Consider the following 12,076-nt stretch of genomic DNA (forward strand, 5'->3'; position numbering starts at 1 on the left):
GGCAGATCTTTGCACCCCGGCGCTGCATATGCTTAAGACAGCCCTGTCTGACCCATTAAGGTCATTCTTGCGTACTTATTTAAACTCCATTCTAAAATTCATGTGCATGGACAGGGTTCATGGAGAGAAAGTGTCCCCAAAGCGTGAGTAAAAGAGTTTCGACAACCATTAATTCAGGTGTGCTCTTTAAATAATTTGATGTAATGTTTAAACCAGGATGGTAAAATCCCAAGAAGATTATCAACAAAAGAACCCATCCAAACATTGGGGACTGTCAGAAAAATGATAGATGAGCTTCCGCATAACTAAAGGCCAAATGACATTGGGACAAAAAACCCTGAAGTTCACACAGGCTGAACAGGTGTAACAGAGCATGCAAGTGAGTGCTATTCTACCTCTGCCATAATATACACAGTGGCAGCAGAGGTCAACACACACCTGCAACTTTTTGACACACAAGATACCGTTAGTTTCTGTTCTTATCCCTGAGCAGCTGCTGGGAGTCACAGCACTCTGTTTACATTCCAGAGACCTTCCAGTCTAACGGGAAAGGGAGACGGGATGTGATGTTAGTGGTTTCCTGTTTCCTTTGTTCCTTTGTTCGGTTGCTCTTTGCTCACACAGGGAGGGGATGTATATTTCTTTGCTCTCTGCGTAGCTAGAAAATAAAGCATAGCAATGTAGCTCATACTATCTCATCCTTCCACGTGCTGTTTTGATGCTCTGCTGGGACAACGTGCCTGAGGCCTTATCAAAGGATCAGGTCGTCAATTAATCGTCGGGAGGCGATTCCGAAGATGAGCCTTATCAGCTGGGTTGAACGGAGATTCCGACAGATACATTAAAATATATTTTCAGCTCTTAATAACATAAGAAAACCTACAATATTAAGGGAACTATGCCTTCATATTTTGAGGAGTAACTCCCAATGTAATGAAATCTGGAACTAGCATAGCACAAGTCCACTCCTGAAACGGAGCTTCTTCCTTTCGCCCCTTTCTGGCCCCTGGTGTCCTCAAAAATCTGTTCCAGAGGAATTGGGGACCCTCTGAAACAGACTTTGAGGACATATGGGGAGGCAGAACAGGAAGAGGGAAAGAAGAATCAAAAGTCATATTGCATAGGCATATTTTCATTGCATAAGTAGGCAGGTACTGGGTGCAGGTGGATCATTGTGCAGATGTTTTCACAACGAACACAACAGTTCAAAAATTATTTATTACACTAAAGATTTGGACATCCTGTGGGAAGGTAGAAATGTATCAGCTGGGTATAGCAATGCAGATTTCATTTGACATAATCTGACTAATTTGCTCAGTAGAGATTGTTTATTCACAGTAAGCCTTACGATCGGCTTATCACAAGGCAAATGAAAGGTTCATACAGAAAACACAGTCAAATAGTCTCAAGTATTTTTTTAAATGCCCTACATGAGTCACATTCAAAATTTGTGCATCTAATTCTAAAAGGTTATCACAGAATACTAAAAATTCACAAAACAGTAATTTCTTTTGATTATTCTTTACTCGAATATGGGCAAATGCCACTTCCACAAGATTAAAATAGTTTCTGTTTTTATAGTAATAAATCTGATGATAATTTACTTGTGCTTTGGCAGCGAATTTATAAATAAATACAGCTGAATTTATTTACACAACTAAAAATTTTTGAACACCCACCGTACAAAATAATAAGTAACTATTTCTGTGACTAGAAAACTAAGGCCTAGTTCTCACAAACAGCAGATGAGGTGGTAAACCTTGGTCTGAAATGTACCACTTTAGACTGCAGCTAGGGTTTCATGACTGAATAAAGTCATACAAAAATAAAACTACCCATCTTCTAGACATGACAGTTTGTGTAAAGGAACATTTTTTCATGGGGAGTGTAGACCCAGTTGAGTGGATGAAGTGATTTTATTTAATATATATGGAAAAACCATAGGAAAGTAATAGTTCTACAGCATTTCAGAAAACAGCTATTTCCTTACATTTCAACTGTATTATGAAATCTTTTGGAAAACTGTTTAGAATACCTGGAAGGAGACTTAGAAGAAGATTAAACAACTTCCCTGAAATTATTCTGAAATACCCACACTGAGAAATAGAAAATGGTTATCTTAATTTCCGGTGCATGCTGTGGAAACCCATGTTAGCATATCTCCAGCGGAATTACAGGAAACAGAATGAAAACCTATGCATTTAATTATTCTAGTCTCAAACTGCAGTTATAGGCTGCAACCCTGAGCATGACTGAACATGTGATTATTTAGGTTTTGGGTACTCATTTTGATCATCTGCAGGTAGGAGATCTTACTACGGAGATTTGTACTGAAGTCTAGTAGGCTTATTATTGTCAAACTACTGGATTTTTAAATAGAAACTTGATGAATACAAGTAAGGATCCTCCTTCAGGAACTTTATTACCACAATAAAAGCAACAAAAAAATCAGGAACTTTGCAAACAAATTCTTTTATAAAGTGCTTATGAAATCTACAAACATGATCAAAACTAATTTAAAAAACCGAAATCAATACACATTTTACCGAAAACAGGGGGGGGGGGGGAACCACCTTGTGCATTAAATAAAAAAAAAATGGAAGTGCCTTTTTCGTAAGTAGTTTGGTCCAGTGCAGTTCTTAAGAAAAACAAAACTTGTTTTCCACAAAAAAGAAGAAAGGAAGAATTTTTAATCCTGTAGAGGGGAGCAAGGAGTGTTTATACCCTAAAAGCCCCAAATCCATATATTCTTCAGCAACAAATGTTCTTCATATAATCCCACATAATCCATACATTTATAATTAGTTAAGTGCAAAAACAAAACAAAAAATCACCTATTTCTTATATATTCACATCAGTTGCAGCACAAAAAATTGGGGGGGGGGAGATATTTAGTGCAACAAATTCTGTTCCCCTATTCCTCAGTGCAAACACTTTGTCTTATTTTCACCTTCCAGATTCAGAAGTTTGAAGGATGGCCATATGGATTCACACCTTGCTGCGGCTGGTTACCTAGGAAACGGGGGTGGGGGGTGGGGAGAACGTGCCCAAATGTTAAAATCCTGTGCCAAGTTACTGAAGTCAATGAGATTTAATGTCAGGTTAATGTGCGGAGGAGCCCCACTGATTTCAGAAAGAACGTATTGGCAAGTACAGATAAATTGGTGGCAAATGCTACACAAACCAAACACATTACAACTCTGTGTTTTCGGTTATTTAATGGGGAATAGAGGTCACTGAAAAACTCTCAGCACCCTTAAACTACAATTCCCAGAAATCTTTGGGGGGGGGGGGAAGCCATGACTGTTTAAAGTGGTATCAAGGCATTTGAAACCAATGGCATGAAAGTGCCTTAGCTTCAACAGCCACCTAGAATCACAACTAGTGGTGAGGTTGATCCTACAAATGAACATTTCAGTGGACTGTATCTCCCATGAATGTGTGTCGATTGGTGTTCGGGATGTCTTATCGCTAACAAAAAATCTTCATCAAGTGTAAGGTCTGACCATCAAAGCCCTGTTGCAAAAAAATGGCACTGCAGGGCAGTTGAACATGTAGCCCACGACACCGGCCATCACCCATGTGTTGTGGTTTGTCATGTGCTTGACAACCTCACCCTGATTTGATTTGATTTTTTGCAGTGCCAAACAGGTAGCAAAACCAAGGACTGCTACGTATGGCTGGTAATGGCTTGATCTGTAGAAGTTGTGTGATTTAGAACCAAAAAATCAGCACATTTCTTGGCTTGCAAGTGTCTGGTTTCACTGCCCTGGCTTCCCTCCTTATAAATACAGGCAACTCCCAGTTTAGGCACATCCAAATGATGCACAATTGCACATACACGCATGGCACCAAATTTGGAAGTAACCCCATGTTGTCATGAAAAGGGGGACAGCAGGAGTGGGGTAGAGGTGGAATGGGGCAAAGCTGGGCAGAATGGGCTTTTGTGTGCTCTGCTGACACATGTAGAGGTCCGGAACGGAAGCCCCTCCGCAAAACTAGGATTGCCTGTACCAATTCCTCTCCTTTGGGAACTGTAGCCCTGGAGAGGCACAAGTTACTCAGTTGCTTCTCTCACAAACACTTGCTGGTTAAACCAGTTTTAAAAGTTTGATCAACTATTTTGAGTATTCTGGGTATGAGCTATACAACTTAGATGTACATCCGTAGCAGATCATATCCAGTACCCAGACCTACCCCTACTGATCAACAGCATCCATGCACGTGGCAATTTTCAGGTTATGGGCCTTATCACAAACTAAACTACTTTAAACCAGAACTGACTACATCGATATTTATTACTTGCGGAAAGTTAACTGGCAGAAAATGTACTTCCCAGCTGTAGAAACACAAAATACTTTATCCAGTGCTGCATACTTACTTGACAGCTGTTTTTGGAGTTGTCTGACGAGGGCAGCCGTCTGTTGTTGCTGTTGTGTCTGCTGCAAGCCTTGTCTTGGAAACTGCAATATTCAACACCAGGGGGAAAAATTCAGCAACACACTAGCAGGTATACCTACAATGCCTGCAATGTATTCTTGCCAGCCTGAGAAGAAAGATGCCACTTAGGAGAGTAATGAGAAATAACCCTTTCATTCTAGTCTAGCTTGCACATTAAATCTGTGACTGAAACCAAACTTCTCTTCTCCTCCCCTTGGAGGAATCCATGTGAAACAATCGGCTTGGCCTGGTAGACCAGGCTTCTAATCTCAGTTCAATTCAGGTTGATCAGTGCATTGGTGCAAGGATACTGGGCCACACCTGTTTTGGTGAAGATATTGCTGTGCAGAACAGCTTGGGTGTAAGAATCATGTGAGTGAAGAGGCAGCCCTCTTTTACTCACAGGAAAATGCAATATAAAAACATACCCTCCAACATTTCTCCGATGAAAATAGGGGTGTCCCATTCCATAATGATGGTTTTACTATTTATACCTCACACATCTTACTGGGTTGCCCCAGCCACTCTGGGCAGCTTCCAGTATATATAAAAACATAATAAAACATTAAACATTAATAAAACTTCCCTATACAGGATTGAAGGGGACGCGGGTGGCGCTGTGGGTAAAACCTCAGCGCCTAGGACTTGCTGATCGCATGATCGACGGTTCGAATCCCCGCGGCGGGGTGCGCTCCCGTTGTTCGGTCCCAGCGCCTGCCAACCTAGCAGTTCGAAAGCACCTCTGGGTGCAAGTAGATAAATAGGGACCGCTTACCAGTGGGAAGGTAAACAGCGTTCCGTGTGCTGCGCTGGCTCGCCAGATGCAGCTTGTCACGCTGGCCACGTGACCCGGAAGTGTCTGCGGACAGCGCTGGCTCCCGGCCTATAGAGTGAGATGAGCGCACAACCCTAGAGTCTGTCAAGACTGGCCCGTACGGGCAGGGGTACCTTTACCTTTACCTTTATACAGGATTGAGTTCAGACGGCTTAGGGGTCGGATAACTCCATATTTCTCCCATGAAAATAGGAACATCCTAAGGAAAAGTGGGACATGTGGGGATCAAATCAGAAACTGGGACAGCTTAACTAAATTGGGGGTGTCCCTGGAAAAGTCTCCCTTGGAGGGTCTGTAAAAAGAGGGCTCAAAACTCAGCCCCACCTTTACATAGTTTACATAGTTTTACAACTATGTATCAGATTAAGGCATCAGCAAATCCAATGCTGTTCAGGTCTGTCATTGCTGGCTCCAGCCATGAACCTGAGAGGGAAGTGGTACAGTCTCTTGCCATCTCTGTCACACAACTGCAAAACTTCTCACATTCTCAGCTGGAAGCAGAAAGTGGTGGTCTTAAGTAAGAAGCCAGGCAGGTAGGGGCTGGCTGAGGGCAAACTGAGGTTGATGGGGTAGTGCCTCATTTGCCCTAAGGACAAGCCTACACTGGATTTAGAGACACTGGATTTAGAGACAGGTAGTTGCAAAGCTGGGACGCGGGTGGCACTGTGGGTTAAACCACAGAGCCTAGGACTTGCTGATCAGAAGATCGGCGGTTCGAATCCCTGCGGCAGGGTGAGCTCCCGTTGCTCGGTCCCTCTGGTTCGCCAGAAGTGGCTTAGTCATGCTGGCCACATGACCCGGAAGCTGTACGCCGGCTCCCTTAGCCAGTAAAGCAAAATGAGCACCGCAACCCCAGAGTCAGTCACGACTGGACCTAATGGTAAGGGGTCCCTTTACCTTTTACCTTTACCTAGTTGCAAAGAATTCTCTTGGACACTGGATGAACACCCCCCCCCCCGCCATTAGTTTCTCCAAACAAGTCCAAGAACCTAGAAGGGGAGCCAGGGATGGGGAGAAATAGGACCGACAACTCAGGATGACTGGAGGAAAGAGAAAGATTATGCCAAGATGTTGCGATGCCACCATGAATCAGAAAACCTTGAAAAACCCATGTTTTCTCCAGACTACTGGACTTGGGAAGCTGACTCCAGCCCAGCTTGTTCAGCATTGTACAGAGAATATGGTAAGTTAACAGTGATACACAGCGGGCTCTTTAAAAAGCACCACAGAGCTGTAAGGTAAAAAAAACCCTGCAGCTAGACTGGCTTTAACCAGCTGGGGTGAACTGCCCTTCTCATCAACAGATGGTCGTGATTCCTGACAAGGGATCATCTCTTAAACCATTTAAAGAATGCTTATCGGCCTCCATATACTCCAAGGGTGAACAATAAATGTACATACAACAAAATTCTTCTCCCCTCCTAGTAAGAATTCACAGATCCACAGATTTCTATGGACAAACCTTCAGGTCCTTCAGACATTATATCCTGTAAAGTATGATGGTGGTGGTGATAAAACTTCACACATGCAATACTGACAACAATATAACATTTGATGCTCTGTGCCTTAGATGTTTAGCCAACAATCTGAATGACCCTGGCATGAAACCGCACATGTATTTTGGAGTGCTGGAATAAGGGATCACTTGGTACTCTTTTCTATTTTGTTTTCTAAGAAAGAAAATTAGAAAGTTCAAGCTTTAGCATCTTTTTCCTATGTTCATTCAGAAGATAATGGATCCCTCTGGAATTGTTCTTTCAAGTTGTTGGAGGGTTCAGCAACTGGAGCTGTGTTCCCAGTATTTTGTTGGAAGTTTAGAAGCCTACATTCTCATCTAGCTAATAATATTTTCCATACATCCAAATAATAAATTATACATTCATATTCCTTCAGTTATACAGAGGAAATGTTCAGCTGCTGGAGGCATGTGTACATATTATGAAGCCGATAATGAAAATAAAACCCACTCTATATCAGGTATCATGTATGCAAATGAACTTTAAAAGGGAAATACAAGCTGAGTTTGAAAAGAAAACAGAGATATTTCAGTAAAAATAAAGCTAATATAAGACAGTGCAAAGGGTTCTCAGATGGAAAGGTTGGCTAGTATACATACATCTCTTTCATTAGAGCATGTTTGATCCTTTTGCATGTCAAACTCTACCATGCAACCCAACTGTGTATGAAATGTGTGCATGCATGAGAGTCAGCAGCCTTTATGATTAATGTTATGCATACTGATGAAGCTCTCAAGCATTCTTCACTCAGTCTCACCGAGCCATGGATGTTGTAGTGTTATTGAGCAAAGCAGGCTAACCCGATTCTGAAGGGCCAGAAAATCCCTTCCATAGAAATCTGTGCTCTTTGCGCTCAGAATATGAATTTCATGAAATTCTGGTTGAAGGAACCATTTCTATAAAATGTGCTTGCTGTCCTATACCTCCTTACTTAACACAACATAGATGTGGATAAGAACACAGTTCTGTTATGTCCAACTGTCAGGGAAACACCCCCAATCCCAGTTACATTATTTCTGGGATATGTAATTCTTGCTGCATTATACCTTTCCTGAAACCCCAAAGTAAAACCTGAAAGTGCATATTTTGGCTATACAATTGGTGAAGATTTATTAAAATAACAGTTTAACAATAAAAGTTTGACCGAGACATAAATTAGATTTGTTCGTTGCAAATAACCTGCCAAATGCTTTAAAAAGAGTTCGGCTGCCCTGACAAATAAATGGAAACTCTGTCTAATGCCTGTTTACCATATGTTATCCCCGTAAGTCTAATATACAGATTTGCTTTATCATTCTCGAGAATTACAGTTTTCTCTGGACATCTTCACAATTGCATTTTTCGTTATTGGGTGCAGATCAGTAGGGAGGCCGGCATGACAACTTAATGGAAAAAAAGTATTTTTACTATTTTACAGCGGGCCAAAAATAAATAAAAAGTGCAAAGAACATTTGTATCTTAAAACTACAACATGTGCCTAATGTGCTCTTTTGGTTTGATTTACTGCCTATGTTTAGGCAGTTGCCATAGATGTGTTAAGTTTTCAGGATGAATAAATTCACGTCCTGAAATTTAAAGTCAGATATTTCAAGGGCTTTGAACTGCCTCCACAAACTCTTTCCAGAGGCTTTTCAAGCAAATGAGTAGGGAGAGGGGGCTCTGTTTTAATGCGTGAACTAATGCTATAAATAAGGGGTTGCCAAAGGGGCCCTCTAGTTATTCTTGGACTACATTGCCCATCATGCCTGAACACTGGCCATGTTGGATGATACCAGCTGGAATCCAATCCTATATGTAGGATTAACAACAAAATATCCAACCCCACGTGCCATTTTTCTGCCCAGTTTTTGGGTGCGGTACTTCCTTGTCTCTGGCAACATGTTAAGTGGCTACTCTACCTGAGGGAACTCAGCTCCACTTGGTGGAACTCATACGAGACATTTCATCCCTGTGTCCCAGGTTTTCTTGTGATGCCGTACTTGTTAGAATTCCTGCTCTATGATTGCAGTCATAGGATTGTTGTCTTTCACATGACGGTATATGTTTTGACTCCACAAAGTGGGAAGTGACGGAGACAGGATGTTTGTGTTACTGTGTTCCGTGAAGTGGGACTATTGTCCTTTGTTCTTTCTCTCTTTGCTGTCTGATGCTAGAGAGAGGGGGAGCCATGTTGCAGTGCTCCGTGTGTGTTTATATGTAAATAAAGTAGATTAGCCAAAATGCTGAGTTCTGTCACACGCAAGTTGTGCAAACTCTGTGGATCCCTAAGTGTGCCGGTGTCGGTTGGCATCAGTCGCTGTGATGTTCGGGCTGAAGAAAGCTTATGAAGCACCCGAATGATCGACCAGGAGGGAGAGAACATGCCAGTCGGGCAAGTGTCTCTGCCAGAGTCCTACTCGAGTGTAGGCCGAACTCCTGACAGTACTGACATTGTCCGGTATCTGCATGCCCCTTTTCCCACCACAGATATGCCAGAGTGAACAAGGGGTCCTTTTCACAGTATAAGCTCCTACAAACAATAGACACATTATTTTACACAAGTAAAACTAAACATAAGGAATTAAGGATTATGGAACAGAACCCCCAAACCTTTCAATGTCAGCCAGAACCGTTCCCATAGGCAATTAGGGCAGGGAAACCCCAGCATTCCTTAAACTCCAATTTTATATTCAGCAAAAAGTTACCTTCTACACTAATCTATGTAAAGACTGTAGCTCAGCTTTGAATAAAAAATAAAAATGGAAGAGTCCAGAAGTGGGTTGGGTTGTTTAACAAACCTATGTGAGCTAGGTGGTATATTAGAACAGGACAGCCAAGACCTACTCCCAGGAAAGAGGAGAAGGCAGCAAATGGTAGCTGAAAGGGCTTCTGGTAGGACAACGAATACCAAAAAAACCTTTAGATCAGATAGGTCACCCTGCAATTTTGCTTCTTTGCCTTACCTCGGCTATCATTACATTTGACCGACTGCAATTGATAAGGTCATTTTGGCATCGGAAATACTTTAATCATGTAAAAAATAATCTAATGGTTAATAACTTGTTCCAAAATTATACATTAAAATATGTACACTTCTGTTGGGAAAGCAGGACTTAGAGGAGCAGATGAAATGGTTACAGATGCCCAAACCTACCTACTTACATTGGATTAGTGCTTTATAGCTTTGTAAAACAGATTGATAGAACAATCAAAACAAAGCTATCAAACAGACAACAGAAAAACACCTACAAAGAAAGATGCCAATGAGAACGTAATTTATCCTTTCAATACAGACAAATAATGCAGTCTCTGAAATAGCGCGGTGACCGTGGGCACGGAGGCAGAGAAAGGTGGGGCCTCTAGTCTTAAATTCAGCAAAGGGCCTTCTCTATTATAGTCACACCTCGAGTTGCGTTTGCTTCACATTGCGTTTTTTTCTGGTTACGAATGCGGCAAACCCAGAAGTGTTTACTTCCGGGTTCGCTATTTCGCGCATGCTCAGGAGTGCTCTATTGCATCATACACAGAAACGGCGCTCTACTTACAGACTTTTCGGGGTGTGAACGGCACCCCGGAACGGATCGTGTCCATAAGTAGAGGTACCACTGTATTTAATTTAGCTCTGTTTGCACAAGCTTGGTTCTTGTTTCCCAACCGGTGATGCAATTCTATGTGCTTGAAAGAATATATTATCCTCAGGAGGAAACTAAACCAATATAACAACTAATTGGAAAGTTCCAGTTGAGCCTCCTTTGCTTCTGCTGTAGGTTTAGGAGCACAAGGCTGCAAAACTTTGAAGGTTCGAGGACTCTTGCCTCGTAGAGGGATTTCATTCTATGCAGTATTTATCACATAGGATTATCCGAAGTTAGTTTAAATAATACTTTAAACTGGTCTAGTGATGGAAACGTGCAAGCAATTAGTGTTGGCAGTCATTTAGTGAGTCTGGACAAGGCAAAGAGCAAAATAATGCTGTGACAGCTGGCATTCACACTAGTAGGATGAGGATGATAGATGTTGTGTGTGCCTGAGCAGGATGAACCTTCCTTTGTGCTCTGGAAGCACATGTGATATCTCATAACTCAATGTGAAATTTAGAAGCTCTCTGCTACTGATGAAATGGCACGGAAAATCTGTCACCCTGAATATATATTCAGTAGATGGAAGATGTGAAAATTCAGAATTCAGAGGAGATTTGGGAGAGGACCTCTGACCACTGGGCCACTACAACCCCTCGGTTACCTGAGCATGTGCAATAATTGCTAGCATGCCACACCACCTATAGGAATCCAGCAAGCTACCGTGCAAAGCCTCCAAAAAGCATGAGCAAACTTTAGGCAATTGAAAGGGGATGGCAGATTCCCAACAAACCACTTATACTCTATTGGATATACTGCTTTTTGTAAAAAAATTAAAATAGCTAGGGCCCAGAATACTCCCTATTCCTCAACCTCTATGATTTTCACCTCCAGTCAGACCAGAGAAAGCTGCTGATACTGTTTTCCACTTCTTCCTTCCAGTTGCCTGTATTCCTGTTTTTTTCTAATCACCTGTTGCTGGATTTGAGAACTTGCTAATGAACCAAGTCAGTAATTTCCCAGACACTTGTTTTGAAGGTTTCCTTCTCTCCCCACCCTGAGTTTGTCCTGGGACTTATCACTTCTTCCTGGACAGATCTGTGAGTGTTCCAGAGTGTCTAATTTATTCTAGCCAGCTCCTCCTCATTCTTTGTGAACGTTCAAGTTTGCATTATATGACAGTGCTTGGAATTTATTATGCTCTTTTTTAATACACTGAATTCAGGGCTGTGGCAGTTATTTCGCTCTCCAGTCTAAACCGCTAGTCTTTATGAGTAGTGGTTGCAACATTTAACCGGAGATTTACTTTTCTGTTGTTCCTCAGCGTTCACAACTGTTTACAGATGTGTACATACAGTAAAAAAATCATTGAAAATTCTTACAGATGATGTGTACACGAGACAGCTTGAGACTAGTTTACTTGAGGAATTGCCTTGTGCCCTTTGTGGCAACCTGACCACTTCCATCTACAGAACTGCTGCTAAATGTGGGCAAGGGCTTGAGTTTTCAGTATGGCGGCACTGGAACTCCGTATTTATTAACTTTAGGCAGGAACCCTCACTGCTTTAGATGCCTGTTTCAGCAAGCCAATCTGGACATGTAAACAAGTTATGCATTTATTTTTTTAATGTAGAGCGATACTCACTTTAAATTGCTCTGTGTACATTGCTTAGAGATTCTTTGATTAAGTGGTATATAGTTTCTTCTAAATAAAAATAAGTAAGTTC

At 41.7% G+C, this 12,076-nt stretch overlaps 1 protein-coding gene across 1 annotated transcript in view; it reads right to left on the reverse strand.

Annotated features, from left to right (window-relative positions):
- Positions 1-2,403: 2,403 nt before the first annotated feature.
- MED12L (mediator complex subunit 12L) overlaps positions 2,404-12,076 on the reverse strand; it is a 168,554-nt gene continuing 158,881 nt past the window's right edge. Inside the window, exons 43-44 of the mRNA XM_077929875.1 lie at positions 4,382-4,463; positions 2,404-3,012 (exon numbers count right to left, since the gene is read on the reverse strand). Coding sequence (XP_077786001.1) covers positions 2,960-3,012; positions 4,382-4,463 — 135 coding nt within the window. The 3' untranslated portion in view covers positions 2,404-2,959. The remainder of the gene's footprint in view (positions 3,013-4,381; positions 4,464-12,076) is intronic.

Source organism: Podarcis muralis, chromosome 6 (genome assembly GCF_964188315.1).
Source record: "Podarcis muralis chromosome 6, rPodMur119.hap1.1, whole genome shotgun sequence".
NCBI lineage: Eukaryota > Metazoa > Chordata > Lepidosauria > Squamata > Lacertidae > Podarcis > Podarcis muralis.